At 36.6% G+C, this 21,733-nt stretch overlaps 1 protein-coding gene across 6 annotated transcripts in view; it reads left to right on the top strand.

Annotated features, from left to right (window-relative positions):
* The window catches only part of marchf8 (membrane-associated ring finger (C3HC4) 8), a 99,554-nt gene that overhangs the window by 10,597 nt on the left and 67,224 nt on the right, over nucleotides 1-21,733 (top strand). For all 6 annotated transcript variants that reach the window (XM_084392376.1, XM_084392374.1, XM_084392372.1 and 3 more), the window contains exon 2: nucleotides 11,150-11,331. In XM_084392376.1, coding sequence (XP_084248502.1) covers nucleotides 11,236-11,331 — 96 coding nt within the window. In that variant the 5' untranslated portion in view covers nucleotides 11,150-11,235. The remainder of the gene's footprint in view (nucleotides 1-11,149; nucleotides 11,332-21,733) is intronic.

Raw genomic sequence — 21,733 nt, 5'->3', positions numbered from 1 at the left:
GCATTATACTTTAGTTTTGCATCTGAGCGCTTATGCGTTCAGAAACAAGAACACGTCCTGAGCGCCTCCTTTTGCACACTAACCATCCATTAACATTCTGATAGAAGAAAAAGCAGTTGCTGAAACCTAGCCGCTATTTGAATTTTCTTCAGTTACAATCAGCGAAATCACATAATAAGATAGTGACACCATCTGTGCTCTGTTTTATACAAAATTTTCACTACCGCTGTGCTTTTTAGGGACTCTTTTTTATGTTTTGATGCAGTCTGCAGTTTCACCTTCCTCACTACATTTTCAAGGCGTTTCATCTCCTCTTGCAAAAGATGAAGTCATCCGCCATCCAGTTTCCTCCTGTGCTCTGCTCTGAATCTGTGTGGAATATGGTGAGCCGCTTTGACAGAAACTACAACTAATGCTGAAAATCTGGGAAAGTCTGCGGTCTCCATTAAATTTGCAGGATTTGTCTTCAAAGTGTGAGGGAGGTTTACTTTCTTAGAATGCTCTTCCTCTTTGAGCCTGCAGAGAGCCTGTAGCCTGTGTGTGTGTGTGAATAACTGCATGTACCCTGAGGTCATGTGTTCCTTAGTCTCACGAGCCCAAACTTTCACTCTTAGCATGAAATCCAGTTCAGTTTCCAGCTTGTTCTGATCAAGTACCGCCTAATAAAGGTCTGACTGACACAAAAACCACCAATCACAGTTTGTTTTGATGTGTTGTTTAAGGGCGGGTTCGTCTGAAATAGCTTTACTTTACAGTTGCATTCAGGATTATTGTATGACATTCTGACGTTTTGCTAATACTTCCTTTCCACTGCAGATGCATGACAGAAATCCATGTTTATCTATAATAAACCGACAATCATATCAAAGCTAACATACAAATGTGATAGATAGTAATGACTTAATCTTATTCAGATGACTTTGACAGCATTGAGGAAGAAGCCGGTCAATGGCGTGACACTTCGCTCCATAAATTACAGCGTCCCAAAAGGACGACGTGTTTACGCGCAAACATTATGATAATTTATTCTTGAGCTTGAATGTGAAATGAAGGAATGAAAGAACTGCAGCACAGAGTGTGTGAGGATCAGCAGACTTTCATCAGTACACATCAAGTCCGGTTTATCCCGCTCTAATCTCTTAACAGTCTGTGAGGATGTTCCAGCACTGGCGGAGTTTGTGTCCCGCTCTGATCTTGAGGTCATGTAATATAGCACACTGTTGGGGTTTAAGCCAGTAAGCCACTTTTTAAGCTTTGAATAATTATCTGATATCATCACTCCGGTCACATATGACACAACCTGACGTTATCCATTTGGTTAAAATCCACTGGATGTTAGATAATAAGGCGTGTGATTGTGCAACTGTTCACAGAAAAACAGCAGAGATTAATCCTGTTGTCGCTTGCTACTGGAAACAGAACATTTGAAAAATGCAACTAAGGTGTTTTGTAAAGTGCAAAAGGGTAGAGAGATTTCTGTCAACACGATTCCCCTTCACACTGATCTGCGAAAATGACTAAAAAGGCTGTATTATGCATGCCAGGCCAGTAGTTGACGATGTCACTTTGTCAAGAAAAACCACGCAAACATGCAATACGAATGCGTGATTATGCACAAATTTATGTTTTTGTTGTTTAAATAGAGAAGGTAAAGGCATCGTTTTCAAAAGCTTGCATATTCAGGCCCCCAAAATGCAGTTGTCGTGGAAAATTCAAGGAAAGATATTGAACTTTTTCACTACCTCTGTGCTTTTTAGGGACTTTTTTTGATGTTTTGATGCAGTCTGCAGTTTCACCTTCCTCACTACATTTTCAAAATGTTTCATCTCCTCTTGCAAAACATGAAGTCATCCGCCATCCAGTTTCCTCCTGTGCTCTGCTCTGAATCTGTGTGGAATATGGTGTTTTATAAAGTGCAAGAGAGTAGAGAGATTTAAGATATATTCACATGACAATGGTGTACTAAAAATAGACAACAACGCTGTCAACACGATCCCCGTTCTCACAGATCTGCGAAAATTACTAAAAAGGCTGTATTATGCATGCCAGGCCAGTAGTTGGCGATGTCACTTGTCAAGAAACACCCCACGAACAAGTAATACGCTTGCGTGCATGCACGAACACGCAATACGCATGCGCATGACATCACTGTTTTCACAAATTCACGTTTTTGTTGTTTACATGGGGAAGGTAAAGGCATCGGTTTCAAAACCTTGCAGTTTGAAACCTGTTTTCAAAAGCTTGCTTTTTCAGGCCCCCAAAACACAGTTGTCGTGTAAATGAATGGCCAAAATGAATAAAAAGTTGGTGTCGTCGTGTAACAATACAAAAAACACCAGAACAAGCAAATCAAGGTCTTCAGAGTAAGAAAATTATAGGTGGATGAGTTTGATTAGGGTCTGAACTAAACTCTGCAGGACAGTGGCCCTCCAGGCTGGTTTTGAGGAACCCTGCCCTAAACCTAACCCTACACCTAAATCTAACACTTAAAAATAAAAAAATAAAAAATCATTTGTAATTTTGACATTTTATAAAAAAATTCCCCACAAGGTAAAACATTTCTGATATTACTAGCCTTGTTGGGACATTTGGTGCACATACATAAGGGCAGGTGTTCTCAACTCGGGACCTCAAGATTGACTTTCCTGAAGAGTTTGGAACCAATCCTAATCAAACACGCTAATCAAGATCTTCAGGATTACTAGAAAGTTAAAAGCAGGTGAGTTTAATCAAGGTTAGAGCTAAACTGCAAGAAGGTGGACCTCCAGGGCCAGAGTTGAGACCACACACACACACACACACACACACACACACACACACACACTCTGACCACTGAAGTGAATAACATTGATTAGACCATTACAATGGCACCTGTCAAGGGGTGGGATATATTAGGCTGCAAGTGAACTGTCAGTTATTGAATTTTATGTGTTGGAAGCAGGACAAATGGGCAAGCGAAAAGATCTGAGTGACTTTGACAAGGGCCAATAGCGATGGCTAGACAACTGTGTCAGAGCATCTCCAAAACTGAAATTCTTGTGGGTTGTTCCTGGTATGCAGTGGTTAGTACCTACCAAAAGTGGTGCAAGGAAGGACAACCGGTGACTCAGGGTCATGGGTGCCCAAGGCTCATTGATGCACGTGTGGAGCGAAGGCTAGGCCGTCTGATCCGATCACACAGAAGAGCTACTGTAGTTTACATTGCTGAAAGATTTAATACTGCCCATGATAGAAAGGTGTCAGAACGTGCAGTGAATCACAGTTTGCTGTGTATGGGGCTGTGTAGCCGCATAACAGTCAGAGTGCCCATGTTGACCACTGTCAATGTGTACGGAAGTGGACCTGGACCATGGAGCATTGGAAGAAGGTTGCCTGTCTGATGAATCACATAGCAAAAATAGTATATTAAAAGATATCTTTAGGAGTTAAATTACAGTGTTATCTTTGCGTTTCTGTGCCTCTGATTTCAATATAAAAAAAATGATATCATCTGATATCTACTATCTGATAACCTCTTTTTCAAATGTGTATCTTGACTGCAGTTTACCTTTAAATTTAGAGTATGTTATAGCTTGACAAGCTTTCCCAACAGACAGTTTCTGTATGTAAACACAGATCATACATGCAGAAGTTTAGCTGTTTTTAGTCTGGAGGAATGACCATTGGGAACGTCTAAATGTGTCACCTTTACAGTTGCATGGATGAATAAATCTGGGTTAGAGTCTTGGCACTCAGCGTTATCTCACACACTAGAGACCACAGCAGAAAGATTTTCTCGAGAGGGGAAACACACAGGCTCAGGCCCATCTCTTAGATGGATCCAATGCTGTATCGATCTCATACTGTATATTTTCCAGTGCCAGCTGCTCATTGATGGATAGTCCTTTCTGGAAGCTGGGTAATTTACCAGCCTGATCAGTTCAGTGCACAGAGCAGCTTCTCTCTCTTAAGGCCCTTGTTCTTAAAAATGCGAAATTTTCGCACGCTAAAATATAAATACGACCTCACGTTATGTCAATCACGCCTCCGAAACTTTCGTCCGTTAAAAAAAAAATCGAATCAGGTTCGAATTTCTGCGTTTTTCGCATCCGTAGCAAGCATTTTGAATGGAGTTTTGACAATTCAGAGCCACTGAATCACGAAAGCAAAAAAACGCGTGCGATAATTTCGGACTCAGTGTGCAAGGGCCTTTACTGTCGTAGAGTTAAGGCCTATTCACAACAAGATAACCATGACGATAACCATGTTTGTGCCCACACCAAGAGACGATAATTTTCTACAAATTTGACTTTATTCTATAATTAATTCATATAATTATAAATCCCTCTAAAAATCAAATGAAATCAAAATCAAAAAAGCAACCAAATATGGCATTGTTACTGATACACATCTACTTACAAGCAGTTTTGATTGGTTTATTTAAAAAATCGGCAGCCACACAAGATTTTAACTTCAAACGACTACATTAAATAATACTCTGACACTCATCCTCATAATCTCATGTTCAGATCCTGATCCCCCCTAAAAGTGTGGTCACATTTAATGTTCTGTGAATTTTCATGTGCAAAATGCAGGCGTTTCAATAGGAATCCACACAATTTGCAGTGGGTTCAAGTTGGTAACAAGTATTTGGTGCTTGTTTTGAAAGTGATCTCTGTGTGAGCTGTGCTTCAGACATCACTATTCTATTGACGATAGACCATGAAATTACAATGTGTCCGCACCTTAAAGTTGGCATGAAACAGAAGTTGCGATTACTCTTTTCTTCCCTTAATGTATTCCAAGTGAAATGGCTTCTCAAATGAGAAAAACTGTAGGGAAGGACTTAATTTTGTCCATCGGAAATTGATTGGATTGTTGGATTGATTGTCCCATCCTCGCGCCAGTAAATGCATCATCAGAGAAGAGAAGAGATGTCGTTGCAAAAGAGAGGGGCACACAAAACTTATTTTGATTATTAGGGCACATGAATAAAAAAATAATGATGTGTACAGATAAATATTTAATATTAAATAGTTCAATATTCCATAAAAATGTTTTGATTTCATTTGATTTTCAAGACTGAAGTCCCTGCTTGGGATCCTGTGAATGCTGGATGTCGTGAAGCATACGGTACACTTCATCACATGCTGCCAGCAGGGATCCATTGCTGTTCCTCTCAGTCCTTCATCCTTTCATGAGCTTGAACTTGATGACAGGAGTGTTTCTGATTTGAGCTGAGGCAAATATTCTGATCTATTTGTTATTCTCTTTCAGTTTGTATGTGGGATTTACCTCTGTAATCAAATCCAATGCATATTTCTTTACTATGTAGTATGTACAGTAGAAGACAGGCTTCTAAACCATCTTTTAGTATATTATTTATTAAGTATATTATTTATTATTTTATCTTTATCAATCATTTATCACAGATTTGCTCTCTGAAACTCCACAAAAATAATGTGTATGCTCTTTGAGGCATTGCAGCCAGAGCCTACTTAATGTCCAGATGCTAACCATGACAACTAGTTTTGAATGTTTATTTCTTCTTCTTTTTTTTGTGTGCAAAACTCTCTAGGTGTGTCCCAGTTTGCATACAAAAATTCCAAAAAGAAAAAGCACTTGAAATCCCAGATGATGCACTTAATTAACCTCAGAAAAAGTTTGGAATGTTGGACACTTCATACACTCAACTGTTGCAGCTTTCTTTACGTAGCGGAAGGGAAACGGCTGTCAGACTCAATTCTGGAAGACAAAATAACCTTCGTATTTGTTCTTATTAGTTGCTAGGCTAGGTGGTTGCTTAATGGCCCACTCCAAATCTCTATAATATTCTGTTCTCTAGATGGCTCTGGTTGCACTTGCATTGTTAGGTGCGGAACGAGTTTTTATGGTTAAAACGTGAGATGGAGGTCAGTGGACTACAGGTCTAGAGACACGTTTTTTAAAAGTTGAGCTTCTTTTAACTCAAGCGCTGCATGTTTAGAACACAATGTCATGCATGAGACGCTGCAAAAGACATGAGCGCAATATGACATCCGTCATAGAAGAACAATGGAAAAGTGTTGTGTGAACAGCCCTTTAACCTGCAGGGGCGGTCAGTTAAAGTTTGGTGATCTCTGATCTGTGAATTTGTATCACATGAAGACGTGACCAATAAATGATTGATAGGTCATGGCGTGACCTTTTAGCTAAATTAAAAGAACATACATTTTAAAGATGCGGTCACATTTACCATAGCTCCAATTGGAATTCACATGAAGGCAAAAAAGTTCACTACGCAGATTATGTTTATGTTCAAGATGGTTATGTAAATTTGCCGCGTTGACCAACAGAAAACTGCTTGGTTTGAAAGTAGTGCTGGGCAAAGATTAATCGCGATTAATCGCATCCAAAATAAAAGTTTGTGTTTGCATAATATATACTGTGTATAATTATTTTGTGTATATAAATACACACATATGCATGTATTTATTTAAGAAATATTTGCATGTATATACTGTATATACATTTATACATAATTTATATTATATATAAATAATTTATATATATATATAAAAAAAAATCTTAAATATATACATGTCATGCATATGTGTGTATTTATATATACAAAATAATTATACACAGTACACACACATATATTATGCAAACACAAACTTTTATTTTGAAAAGTGACTTTGCAGTACATCTATATGACACTGATAAAGGACCATTTTTGCGGGAAATATGGCTAAAATGGCCGCACCTTAAAGATGCAGATTTGCAGGGTTTACATTTTTGATTTGTTCATAATTGGAATTTATTATTACATAGAATTTATGTTTTTAAATAGGCACCACAGAGTGTGACATCATATCTCATGTATCACTTATCTTCTGTAGCACAATAAGTTACACGCCGAAGATAAATGCTTATGTTTATGGGTTTGTTCAAACCCGAGCAATAATCGTGATAACAGTAGTTATCTTGCTCTTTGCACAATACACACAGTACGTGGCATGGGACTCAAGACAGACATTCTACCCTGAAGTTTCTGGTCAGTGCATGCATTAAATAGACATATTCACTTTGCACCAGCACCGCTCATTTAGATCCAGAATTGGCAGAGACCTCTTGCATTAGTCATCATTCCGCAGGCTTCTAAACCATGATTATTATTATTATTATGAAATCAGATTTCAGGAAAAGCTCAAAGGGTAATGACCACTAGTTGCTTTTCAGTAAAGCAAAAGCCATGAGATTGATGTTTTTTTGTCTGTCTTTTCTTCCATTGACACTCAAGATTTCCCTTAAGCTGTTTTACTGATCGTGACATCAAAACTCCATGTATACCTGCAAAAATGACACAGTGAACCAGGACATTGTAGATCCATCAGCATGTCACACGTCTCATGTGCTTGGCAGTAAACCATATCTTGCTGCCTTTGTTTTAGAGAGCTGAAAATGATTCTCGCTCGGCCTATTGATCCGACGGCACATGAGTGATTGCAGTCACATGCCCTCTGCTTTAATGCGGTGTGATTAGCACAGGCTGTTGATCAGTCATGTGGAGCAGTTTCTGCTCAGATAACTACCCTGCTGTGAACCCTAGATCCATATGAACTGACCAGCTGTTCTGTGAGCAGCTTATGAATTAATGGCACTTTTGATGCCAAAGAGGGAGGATTTTATTCGCTCCTCCCCCATGTGTTGACCATTATAACAATATCATAATATTAGATCATAATATGCATGCACTGATAATCACCAGAGGCGGACAGAGTACACAGCTTCATTACTTGAGTAAAAGTACAGATACCCCTTGCTAAAGTTTACTCAAGTACAAGTAAAAGTACTACAGTCAGATGTCTACTTAAGTAAAAGTACTGAAGTACTTGTTTTTAAAAGTACTTGAGTATCAAGAGTACAAGAGTACATTTTCTAAATATTATTGCATTACTACTGCCACAGTGCTTACATTGGTAAACACAGCAAACACTTGAAGCGAAAACTATCATTAACTTGTTCAGAAAATTGAAATAGTCTGGCGAGGTGGGGCCACGGGTTGGCACATTCCCGGGATGGACCTGTTGCGTCTTCATCCATTGTTTCGTCCATGGTTTCGTCTCTTATCTAAATCTGACAATGGAGTTGACTTTGGCAGAAAGCTGAAGGTGATTGCTGATAGGCTGTCCCAATCAGTGGCGCCTGCACAATCCAATCACGTTTGAGAGGGAAACAACAAATTGAGGGTTTCCGAGATTTTTCTTTTTTCCTTTTCTTTTTTTATTTTTTAGAAGTAACGGGTACTCACGGTTATGGATAGAAATGTAGCGGAGTAAAGAGTACAATATTTGCCTCTCAAATGTACTTGAGTAAAGTCATGAGTACTCCCCAAAAATGATACTTGAGTAAAGTACAGATCCCTCAAAATTGTACTTAAGTACTGTACTCAAGTAAATGTACTCCGTTACTGTCCGGCTCTGATAATCACACAACCAAATGTGAAAATGTGAAATCTGTTGTGCATACAGTAGGATCCTAAAAACTGAGACTAGTTTCCACTTGTTAAACTTCTCCTTATAGGTGGTTTTCTTATTTAATGCAATATTTTTCATTACTTATTATAAAGTTTCAGCATCAAAATTTCAGTGATTGGTTAAATTAGATTCTAAAGAGTGTCTTGTACTTCAGTGGATGCAAGAACATCTCACCCTTGCTCACCATGCTGGTTTGATCATGATAGTGATGTGGAAATAGTTTAGAATCTGATTTTTTATTATATATTTTTTATAAATCATTAATTTACATTATATATATATTTTATAGTATATATTTATATATGTAATGTTATATATGTGTGTGTGTCTGTGTGTGTGTGTTTAAAATGTTTTTGAAAGAAGTCTCTTATCTTCACCAAGTCTGCATTTTTTTTTTTATGGATATATTGTGAAATATTAAAAATATTTAAAATAATTGTTTTCTTTTCTTTCTAATATATTCTTGTGACGGCAAAGCTGATTTTTTTCAACAGTTTTGATCCCTCGGGATCCTTCAGAAATAATTTAATATGCTGATTTAGTGCTCTAAATTTAGTGCTCTTCTTATCACTGTTGGAAACGGCTGTGCTTCTTAATATTTTTGTGGAAAGCATGATACATGTTTTTTTGCAGGATGCTTTGATGAATAGAATGTTCAAAACAACTGAATTTATTTGAAATAGAAATCTTTTGTAACAATCCAGTGGTAGTGTACATTTATATTTATTTCATTTGAATAATTTGATTTAGTTAATCATTTCATTTAATAGTTCACCAAAAAACTAAAAATCAACAACAAGATTTTCAGTTTCAGTTTGAGATTCTCTGAAACGAGATATTCAGTACCATCATGTACTATTTGTCACGCTGCATGCATTTGTCTTTTTGGCAAACCATTTGCAACAGTAGACGGGGCTTAACGGTACGTCTTCATTGTTCAGTGCCAAACTGGTGGATTTGGTCTGATGCCAGTGGTCACTGTGGAAATATAGATGTAAAGTCTTACCCACACATCACAACCGTTGGCATGGTCACAAAATTGGGAGAAACTGAATTGCTGTCATGGTTGCAGCAGATGGTGGTAGAAGTTGAACTGCCTTTAGAAGCAGATTTTGCATTGTCTCAGCATGGCATGAGCTCTTTGTTCTCCTTCAAGGAATGCGTTTCATTATGGAGAATATCGGAGCTGATTTGTAATTGGTGATTCAACTTTTAACTGCTGCTTCTCATTTCCTTGCTTCGCTGCATGAGACTTGATGTTTTTGTAGTTCAATTAATATGCAGCAGTTTTTCTGACTGCTTAACGGGATTTCACCAAGTGGGAAGTTTTCCTTATCAACATCCTTGTTGGTGTTAGATAGAAATTCCTGTTAACCAATCAAATTTCAGTGTTTGGATTAGACTCCAACAACATTTTTATCAACCCATTATTTCATTCCATTTGCCATCTGATGATTATTGCACACATAAAATGGATAGCATTTTCTTGATCTGGCAAGCTCATAGGACTTGACAACATCCAGGAGTTAAAGGCTTTATTTTATTTGTTTGTTTGTTTGTTTATACAGTCCACCGCAGTATGTCATAAAAGTTTTGTTTTCAGCATACTTAGTTAATACAGTGAACACTTCTGATGATAATCGTTGGATTTGCCAAAGTAGGTGACGTCAAAGGCGGCGAATTTATGAGATTTATAAATTTATAAGATATTCATAAAAAAATAGAAATAGTGTATTTAAATTCGGCCATGGTAATTTTTTTCACACCTTTAGATTATGCTTTATTCACAAAAGTCGGCACTTTTTACCCGGCTCAGTTAACATTGCACTATTACTGTCCACAGAAAATGGTTAAAAGTGTAAGTTCACAGATTTTCAACCCGCTCTGTAATGTTACAATTTCGATAGTATATGTAAATGAACAATGTGTTACCTGGGGCGAGAAATTCCTGTTTATTTGTCAGCAACAACTTTTGACAGCTCCAGGGCTTTCGTGAAAACTACAGATTGTACTTTTGCAATTGTGTATCCCCGCCCACGGACAGACGGATAAACAGACGGTTATTACCAGAACAGTTCATCAAACTATGTCTACTCTATAAACATAATTATGGTAAAAAATACTATGGCAACAGCCTTCTTAAGTGTTTTCTTCAGAGGATTGAGCAGAAGGTGTTCCACGTTCCTTTTCTTCCTAATTAACTGACGGAGTTAACTGATCTCAACTTTCATCAGAAGTACAACTTCATTGTCTACTGTAAAGCAGCTCTCCAGTGTGTTCATGTTTTAACTCGCGGACGTCTGACCGCGACCAACTGAACAGGCCTAATTAACCAGAAAAGATTTCAGCGTGAAAGAAGGCGGAGCCTCCGCGCACACCTACCTATTACGTAATCGCCATTGACCAATGGTAGTTCTAATGATCAGTTAGATCAGATTCTCAATAATCAGTTCTACTGATTTTGTTCGAATTGACATCACATCAGTTTGTTCTTCGATTTCGCTTTCCCTTTATCCCTTTAATGACAATTCACTTACAAGAGATATGTGTGTGCATTTTCTGTTCATCATAACAGTAGGAATTCATAAAATGATGATTAAATGTTTGTATTGTGAGTATTGACTTCTTATTTCTTTTTTCCTCTGTGTCAGATTTGGATTAGTGGTTCTTTCCATCATGCCGGTGCTGGTGGACAGACTTCAGCTTCAGAGAGTGTGAGCTCCACTGAACTGCGGGGATGAACATGCCATTGCACCAAATCTCTGTCATCCCTCGTGATGTCACTTCCTCCCGGGTGTCCAGCAGCGGGAAGGGAAAGGAAAAGGACAAACAGGTTTGTCTTCCACCTGATAGACATAGAAAAACAGGCGGCACTATAATCTGTGACCCTTAAACCTTCATCCTCTTTTCGGCTGAAAGACAGTATCCTGTTTTCACAGTTCTGAACATTTAGTTTGACCTCTCAGAACTCGACATGGAAAAGAATGGCGTTTAGAGACAAACCTTGTACGCACACATATTCCTCTGTCTGGGCTTTAAATGCTTGTTTCTGTGAACTCAACCTCAAGTACTGTTTATATTGTGCTTTCGTGGAACGCCCCAAATTTTGCTAACTACTGACACAGATGGTAATAAGGGAAGTGGGCAAAGTAGAGGAAGTCGCACATACACAAGAGGGGGGCTGGCGACTGGTTTCCAGTAAGCAATGCAGAAAGGAATGTGAATGTGTGAAATGTTATTAGTGAGGAGAACTGTTAAACAAAGTGTGATTGATATCATGGTGCCTGCTGGCTTTGTGTTGACTGTTAAAGAGGTCATTTTTCAATTTTTTAGGATTTGTTTCATGTATGTTAGTCAGTGTTTCCTCTAGGATTTTTTTTAGCAGTGGGGGCAGGTCTGTCCGAACAACCACCGCCGGTTGTTCGGACGGAAAAAGGATTTTATCTTACAAAGCTATGAAATCCAGAGGTAAAATCACAGCTTTTTTTTTTTTTACACTAAAAAAAAAAAAAAGCTGTGATTTTACCTCTGGATTTCATAGCTTTGTAAGATAAAAATCTTTCTTTAATAGATTATTTTGGTATATAATCATATCAATATAAAAAAGCAGGGAGAAAAAGTAGCATTAAAAAGTTTATTTTAACTAATAGTCTTATTTTCTACCATCTACAATTGAATACCATTCAGTTGTAAATGCTGTAGTTTATTAAGGCTAAATCTTGCTAACCATATAGGCTGTACTAAAGGGGGTAAGCACACCTTACGTTCTTATTTTAAGGTGTTCTGTAAATAATTTTTTTGAAACGCTTTACAATATGCTTTGATAACATTAGTTTATTACTAACATGAACCATGAGCAATACATGTTACTGAATGTATTCATCTTTATTAATCTTAATAAAAATACAGCTGTTTATTGTTTGTTCATGTTAGTTCACAGTGCATTAACTAAATGTTAACAAATACAACTTTTGATTTCAATAATGTAGGCTATTAAATGTTGAAATGAACATTAGCAAAGATTAATACATTCTGTAGAAGTGCAGTTTATTAAAAGTTAATGTTAACTAATGTAGTTATAACTAGAGTTTAATAAATGGAACCTTATTGTAAAGTGTTACCGATCTGTTATACACCGATTCAGACGTTTTGTGAGTTCAGTGTTGGAAAGATCAGTCGTTTAATCATTCATTAAAACTTGGAACCTTGGTTCGCAAAGAGAGTGCTCGCGCGCACGCGATCAGAGGGCGCGCGCTCTCGTTCTCTCTCTCGTTCTTTTAAACATGCGCCCAGCTGTCACAAGCGCAGCAGTTTATCTACATTACACACCGGTCAAATAAGACTTTGGCGGGACAAAAATTCGCTTTGGCGGCCGCCAAAAAAAAAATCTTCGATCGGGTCAGTCGCACAAGTGCGCCTAAATCTTTTCATGGTCGTTTCTAAATCATTTAGGCAGTATTTATTTGACATTCTTGCAGTATAAACAGTAATATTGTGAAACAACAGTTTTATCCCTGTTTTATTTAATTCATTTTATTCCTGTGATGGCAAAGCTGAATTTCCAGCATCATTACTATTGTAACATTATAAATGCATTTCCCTTCTTTACTGTTTTTAAACATTTTAATGCATCATTGCTGCATAAAAGTATTAATTAAAAACAAATCTTACTGAACACAAACCTTTAAATGATAGTGAAGTATATGGAACTCATATATCTCCTTTAAAGAGATATATTTTCTTTATAAAATTAATTTTATGGAATGGTTTCATGCCAGTGAGAGACTTTTGGAATCATTGGATGATTCTATGTTTCAAATATGGGGAAGCTCATCTTATCAGTATAATGAGAGATAAACTGGTCGATAAACTGAAGCCTGGACTGGTGTGATGTTGCCCAGCCTTGTGGCTCATGACATTTACGTATCTGAAAGACTAAGATTTGTTCTGAAAACTGAAGACTTATCTTACTGAGAAGTCTGAGTCATAAACACTTGGACCCAAAGGAATCTTAATATTTACCCTCATCATTTTTCAGCTTGTGCAGCTGTGCCAGCAGCTCTTTAGCAGTGCTCTTTCGCCCTCTTCTAGCCCAGCGTTCTGTTTGAGCAAGGCTGGACGGTGACACTAATGAGTGTTGTTTCGTTGGTGGGCCTGAGGCCGGTGGCCCATCAGCTGTTTGTTTGTCAGAGCCAGGCAGGAAACAGGAGACAGGCTGTTTTTATTCTCTTTTTTCTTTTTCTTTGGCTAAACGGCCTCAAGTGACTTAGGGTGCAGGAAGTCTGTTCAATTCTAAATGGCATAGTGTCAATCATCATTTCCAGACTTACTTTTTAAGAATATCTTCAGCAAAGGCTCTGTATGTGTAAATTTATAGCGTTTGGCAGCTGAGTCTGACCTAGAGGCATTTTGATTATTTTTGTAATAGAGTTGCAGTCCTGCGTACTCTGTCCAGGTATGTGGGGTCTTGGCAGTCTGTCAGTTTGGTTTGTTGCAGTTTTATTTGCTGCCTCACTTTTTTGTGACAGGACCATCACAAGTTTCTGCCTGACTGGCATTGGCAAAGTGCCACCCATTTTATATATATATATATATAAATGTTTCTTTTATTATGGATCTGTAGACTAAAGATGCTACTGGTAGAGATTTAGGCAGGTGTTGTAGAGTCTATGAGTGAATATCATGAAGAACTTCTAAAATCAGAAGAATATTTGTAATATTTATAATTCTATATAATAATATTAATTAATTTCAGTGATGTGTCTGAATGTTATAATTCTGAGTTGTTTTTGTTTTTGTTTTTATTTAATGTTTTTTTTTAATTATTATTCTCAGATTCTCCATGTAATGTATAGGGCACATTGATATATGTGCAGTATAAAATTTTACTACGCACGCACGCACGCACACACACACACATATATATATATATATTAGTATTATTTATATACTATTATAGTATTTATTATTAAGAATGAGCTTTTTTATATTTTCAAGTTTCATTTTGGTTTTAGTCGTTTTGTTGTGCTTTTTTCATTTTTATTAGTTTTTGTTGTAAATGAATTAATAACATTTTTATTTCAATTTTAGTTTTAGTAATTTTAGTACTTCTTTTCATTTTTTAAAATAGTTTTAGTTAAAGTTTTAGTTAACAATAACAACACTTGTGTATATAATATATTTTATATTAAACATATTAAAGTATATTATATATAAAATATAATGTATTTTATATAAATTAAAATTTTCATATTAAAATGAGCATACATTAATAGCAATACATTAATAATTACTTTGCAATTTATATATATACACAGTACAACAAATAATGTCATTAGATCATTATTTTACAATTTTATATATATATATATATATTGGTAATAAGAATTGGGGTAGAAATGTTCTTAATTGCCATGAAAATAATATCTCCATGCAAAACAGGTTTCATTTTCTTTATGCAAATTGTACTTTCCTATTTCTTTCTTTTGGTTTTGGGCTGAAATATGATGGTCATATTTCTGACAGGCTTCGTGAGACTCACTCTATATCAGTCCTGACGCTCAATGTAGTTTATGAGGCTCTTTTGATTGATGTTGATTGGTCAGATGCATAGAGACGGTTGATGGGCCATTAAAATTATTCACCAAGACACGATAATCAAACCCCACATGAATTTAATGACCATAATCTTTCAAAGCTCCATCAGTGGATTATGCTGCGTTTAGTATGACCCTTTTATGCATAAACACAAAATGTTTTTCAGCAGGTTTGAGGAGATTATAAAATTTTGTTGCCTTATATAAATTATTATGTTTCCCTTCTTTCATTAATAATATCCTAGAATTGAGCTTCGCACTGAATCTCTTGGAGTCTAGACAATTCTTTGCTCTTAACACCTAGAGTTTGTCTTTCATGCAGACTGAAGAGTTGGCACCAGCCACAGTATGGTTTACCTCTCGCTCAGCATACAGATCAGCTGGGAGGCGTATCGCCATTAGGCAAAGAAAGCACAGCCCATCTGCCTGTTGCAGACAACTCCTCCTCTGTGTCTCAGTGGAAAGAAACCCTCATTCCCACTGCTTTAGATTCAGCGCCAGCTGCCATTGCGGATGCAGTGCTGTTGAATGATCCGAAATGAACAAATGTCAGAAATATCAGGTACATAAAGCACGCTGTTATTTCTTTTGCTGGTACAATCTGTTCACCCTCACATCAATGTCATGGTGGTCCTCTGAATAAAATGGTGTCTAAGGCTGTCAGTGACTGGTAAAATCTGCCACCATCTTTCTTAAATGGATGTCAGGAGGCATTAGTATATCTCAATGCCTTAAATACACCATTAACAGGCACAGATGGAGTCTGCAGGCTAGGGTCCTCGTTTTTGCCACTTTAATCGAGAAGGAGCCAGACTCAAACTTTGATTACCCGCACTTAAAAGGGATAGTTCACCCCCCAAATTTACTCAAATTTACATCATTTACTCACCCTCATAGTCATAGCATTCCAAACCTGTATGACTTTGTTTCTTCTACATAAGACAAAAGAAGATATTTTGAAGAATGTTTCAACTGTTTTTGGAGTTAATGGAGACCCCATTGATTTATATTGTATGTAAAAAAAAATGGTATCTTAGTATCTCTATTTGTATTCAACAGAAGAAAGAAAGTCATACAGGTTTGGAATGATATGAGGGTAAATAATGACTTGTTTTAAATTTTGGACTAGATGTTTGTTTACCGCCACAACATGTCAAAGCATGTGCACTAAACATTAGGCCATGTCGCAGAATTACATTTTTAATTTATTTGATGAAGGTACACTACTATTCAAAAGTTTGGTCGGTTTAATGTTTTTGAAAGAAGTCTCTAATTCTCACCAAGGCTGCATTTATTCGATTAAAAATACAGTAAAAACAGTAATATTGTGAAATATTATCAACATTTTCAATATAATTTCTATAATTCAATGTAATTTTCAAATTAGTCATCTGTCACATGATCCTTCAGAAATCATTCTAATATGCTAATTTGCTGCTCAGTAAACATTTCTTATTATCACAGTTTAAAACAGTTGTGCTCCATAATATTGCTGCTTAATATTTTTTAATGAATAGAAAGTTTTTATTTGAAAGAGAAATCTTGTGTGACATTATAAATGTCTTTAGTCACTTTTCATCAATTAAAAGCATCCTTGCTAAATAAAAATATAAACAATTTTTTTTTTTAAAGTAATTACTTAACCCAAACTTTTGAACTGCAGAGTACACTTATAAAAATGTTTGGTTACACTTTATTTTGAAGTGTCATTGTTACGGTGTAATTATACATGTAAGTACTGAGTAATATTAATTAACTACATGTACTTACTATAGGGTTAGGGTAGGATTAGGATTTTGTTGAGGGTTAGTTGCATGTAATTATGCATCATTTACTGTTATTACAATGGTAAGTAAATGTAACACATGTAACAAGGGCACTGTAAAATAAAGTGTTACCAAATGTTTTTATGAACGTATACCATGGTAATACCATAGTATTGTTTAAATCACCTCACAGTCCAATGTAAATACTATCATATGTGAAAATTACTCAGTTGTATAGTTTATATCAAAGTACCACGATATTACCATCCTACACAATCACTGTATCATGACACTGCCTGAGCAGGAGGGGTACAGTACGTGAAAATCGCACGAAAAGCATGGAACTGTTCTGAGGTTTGTGATCAAACACTAACCCTAACCTCTGGACACAACAACTTTTTGGAAGCTGTGTGCTGTACAGCATGACACTTTCATGAGCAGCTGCTGTGCACAGTAATCTCTCATTTAATAATCTGACAGACGTGAACAGAAGGAGACTGGCAGAAATTCAACTGCCAATTTGGCATTAATGCAAACAACTGTATTTATCTGTGAAAAATGCAAATTTGCCTGTTTTGTAAGTCTCAGTATTTTGAAAAATCATTTTGTTACCCGGAGGGCAGGGAATCTGGCCAAACATTAACATGGCCATATTGTCCAAATCTGTCTTCACTAGAATGCTGTGGTTTGGAGGGGTTTTGGATGTTAATAATATGCTAATAAAGATCAGAGCCTCACAGCTCTGTAAAATAACATGAAGCCACCAGGATGCTTCGAGGGAAACGACAGGATTCTGAGGGAGCAACAGGATTTTAATGCCAGCGCTATCTTTGTAGGATGCTTTTAAGCTTCGTCAACACTCTAATCTCCTCGAGAGAGAGACCAAGGTGCCATGTGATTGCTAGAGCAACTTGTTTGTGTCAGTGTTTGACATTTGCTGTGGTATCAGCATAACTCAGAATGTGGTGTTTAGTGCTGCTTCAGAGTAAACTGTCAAATCTGGAATTTCTTTTGAATCAAGCGTACTGCACGCTTGACTGGAATGCTTATTTTCCAACATCCAAAGTCTAAAAAAGCAGACTTAATGAGAGAACTTTAAGATGCACACTGTAAAAAAATTGTTGTAAATAGAGTACATTGTATAAGAAAATACTATTTCGGTCTTTCTACTTCAAAAATGTAGTTTAATTCAATGTTACTTGCCATTTCTTTGTAATTAATTGTAAAATGTACTAAACCATAAAAAAAAAATATTGTTGGTTTAACTTGAAAAAGTAAGTAACCTGGTTGTTTTAAAAGTTTGAGTTCATTGAAATAAATAAAATTGAGTTAATACAATGAAGGAGATTGGTTTAATGAACAGAAACTCTAAATATTATGTTATCTGAACCTCATAAATTATCTAAGTTGATTTGACAAAAGAAAAAATATTATGATAACAAATCATGATTTTTTTTTTTTTTTTTTTTACAGTGTAGCAATTTCTGAATGAAATTTGTTTCTACCAATTTGTTTTCAGTGTATACAGGCTCCCTAACTTCCTGTGCAGGATCCTTCAGGGAAAGAGGATAACATTCCCATTTGAAGAACTGTTAAAGCGAAACTTGACCCAAAAAGTGAAAATTGTTGTCAATTACTCACCCTCATGTTGTTCCAAACCCATAATACTTTTACAGAAGAAGATATTTTTAATGAAACCTGTGAGATCTCTGTCCATCCATTGTAAGTCCACACAATCATAAATGTGGTGCTTCAAAAAGTTCATAAAGAGATCGTAAAATCGCATATTAATTGAGCAGTTTAATCATATGAAGAGAGATCACTTGATATGATGACCATATTTAATTTAGGCTTTTATTCAAATATAAACATTGACCACCGCACACACATAGATCTCATCATACAGAAGCTCAGTCGTACTTGCTTGACGTGCAAGAGCAAACACCTCATTGGTTCCCGTTCATGAACTCTAAAAAAACATGAAATGCAAATGCAAGAAAAACATTCTGCCTTTACAGACAGGATAAGTTGAGATAGACAGGAAACTATTGGAAAGAGAGACAGGGAATGATTGAATTTGCATTCTGTAAAACGAAGACTCTTTCACGCATCATTAATGAGCTCTACCCACAATGTGATTAAAAAAGCTTTTATTTTTGACCATTTACATTTACTTAGGATGGGGAAAAGAGGATGAAACCGAAATATCCATTGGTTTTACCACACTTCCCAGATTGCGAGCTCCTTCTCGTCATTTTGACAAAGCTCTCATGATTGTGTCTATGAGCAGAGAAACTGACATCTGAACGCACACTGCTGGAGGGCCCAGCCTTTCTGGCCCTCATAGTTCACATCGTTCAGAAAATTCTCCCACTTTCAGCGCAGCCTCCGGGGGAAACCTTCAGATGTTGCATGTTGCCTTAGATAAAACAGGTGGAGGTTGTGCTTTCAGAATATGTTTTAACCTTGGGAGCATTCGAACTGTGTAAACTACCGTGGGAGGATGAAAGCACATTTGGTGAGCTAATTATATTCAGTGATTTAGATGATGGCATGTTTGTTAATTAGAAAATTAAAGTAGCCTTCATGGAACTAAATGTGAGCTAAGTGCACAATTAGGCTCTGTTCCAAAGCCCAGTGAGGTAGCATGAAATAGCATGAAGAAATATTGGGTAAATTGTCCATTTTTCATTAGATTAAACCATGGGGTGCCCAATCCTGTTCCTGGAGATCTACCTTTGCACCCCTGGATTAAACCATTTGAATCAATAAAAAGTGACTATAACGTTCAAATTTTGGGGTCGGTACAATTTTTTAAATGTTTTTGCAAGAATCTATTATGCTCACCCAGGCTGCGGTTATATATATAAACAGTAATATTACGAAATATAATTAAAATAACAGTTTTCCACTTGACCATATTTAATTTATTCCTGTGATGCAAAGCTGCATTTTCAGCATTACTCCAGTCTTCAGTGTCACATGATCCTTCAGAAATCATTCTAATATGCTGATCAGAAGCTCAAGAAATTTCAGTTCAATTCACATTTATTTGTATAGCGCTTTTCACAATACACATTGTTTCAAAGCAGCTTTATGGAAAATACAATTAAGAGCAAGTTGTTATCAGATGCGACTGTGTCAAAGTAATGTCCATAATGTCAGAAATATATAGTTCTAAGATAATACAAATCATTTAGTTAGCTAAAATGTATTAATTTAGGCAGAAACAATGAGCTCATTAAAGCTATTATTACAAGTGATCTTAATGATTATGGGAAATTTGGCGGTTTTGTATGTTAATATTTTTGTGGAAACTTATACACTTTTTTCAGGATTCAATGAATAGAAAGTTGAACAAAAACAGCATTTATTTGAAATAGAAATCTCGTTTGACATAATAAATGCCTGTACTGTCACTTTTGATCAATGTAATGCATCCTTGCTGATGACAGTAATCATGTCTTTAAAAAAAGACTGACAACAAACTTTTGATTGGTGGTGTGAATTCAACATTTCTCTTGCTTCATCGGCCATCTTGAATTTTTACTTTGTACTTGTTTTTTCACTGTTTTGGAAAAGAAAATTCCTTACTGATATGTTTGTGCTCTGAATATTGTCTTACTCTTTTTTGTAGGCGATTTGCTCATCCTTGGGGATAATTGGGACAAAAAAAACCCCTGCAATTATTTTACAGTATTAGTACATAACATTCCCTCATGTTCCCAATATAATCACTTGAGATTTCTGATGTTGAAAAACATAATTAACTTGTAATGAAGTAAACCCTCTTGGCTCCAAGCCTCTTGGCAGTGAATTATTACAACAAAATGACTTTAAATATAGGTTGTTAAAGGTTTATTACAGAAGTGGCAGTTTTGCCTTTCATTCAGGTGGTGATTGTCTTGCAACACTGAAAGTGAGAATTTTGTGAGATGGTGAAAATTATTTCCCATCATGTCTGAGAGGCTAAAGAAGGACTGCCAGTCATGCAAAATCAAAACTATTCATTTGGTCTGTGTTGTCAGGCCCGATTGAGCTTGATGACATCACTGAGGCAGTCAGACAACCCCTGGTTTCTGAAATAAACCACATGTGCATTGTACCCTGTATTTTTCCCAGGCATCCTAAAGAAATGAAGTGTGAAAATACCAATGTTGTTGTCAGCATGACTTGTCTGTGTTGTCCATCATTCTGTTGGTGAGTTGCTGCATTGCTGGTGTTTCTTTCTTTCTCACGCTCCTTTACTTTTACTCTTTTTCCTCCCTTATTTTCGTGGTGATGCGGCAGTTAAAGATGTGGGCTGAGATGCTAATACCCCCTAATTAACCCCAAAGCATAATTTTCTCTGTCTCCTGCTTTTAACTCGTGTCCAGTGAGATGCTGCACTGCCTCAGTCCTAGGGCCCTATTTTAACGATCTGAAACGCAAGTATCAAGCGCAAAACGCAAGTAACTTTGTGGGCGGGTCTTGGGCGCCCGACGCAAATCTAAAATGGGTTGGTCTGAAGTAGCTTCATTATTCATAGGTGTGGTTTGGGCGTAACGTGAAATAAACCAGTCAGAGCGACATCTCACATTCCCTTTAAGAGCAGACTATTGTAACGGTGGATTTGCCAGGCGCGCGCCAGGAGCGGTTCACAGCCAAGGAGACCGACGTTCTCGCCAGGGCCGTAAAAGACAGAGAAGTTACATTGGGGATTGAGAAACACACCCAAATTATCTTCGGTTAAACAGGCGTATGATAATTTGGGTAAATGTGTAAGCTAGATGTATGCTTTTATAATAAATTGTCTATCTATCTCTCTATCTATCTATTGTAATAATGTATGATTTGCAAAAATGAAAACTGCTGCTTCTGTGTAGATGAGAGA

Source organism: Rutilus rutilus (genome assembly GCF_951802725.1).
Source record: "Rutilus rutilus genome assembly, chromosome: 20".
Classification (NCBI taxonomy): domain Eukaryota; kingdom Metazoa; phylum Chordata; class Actinopteri; order Cypriniformes; family Leuciscidae; genus Rutilus; species Rutilus rutilus.
This window is presented reverse-complemented; position numbering and strand designations above follow the sequence as displayed.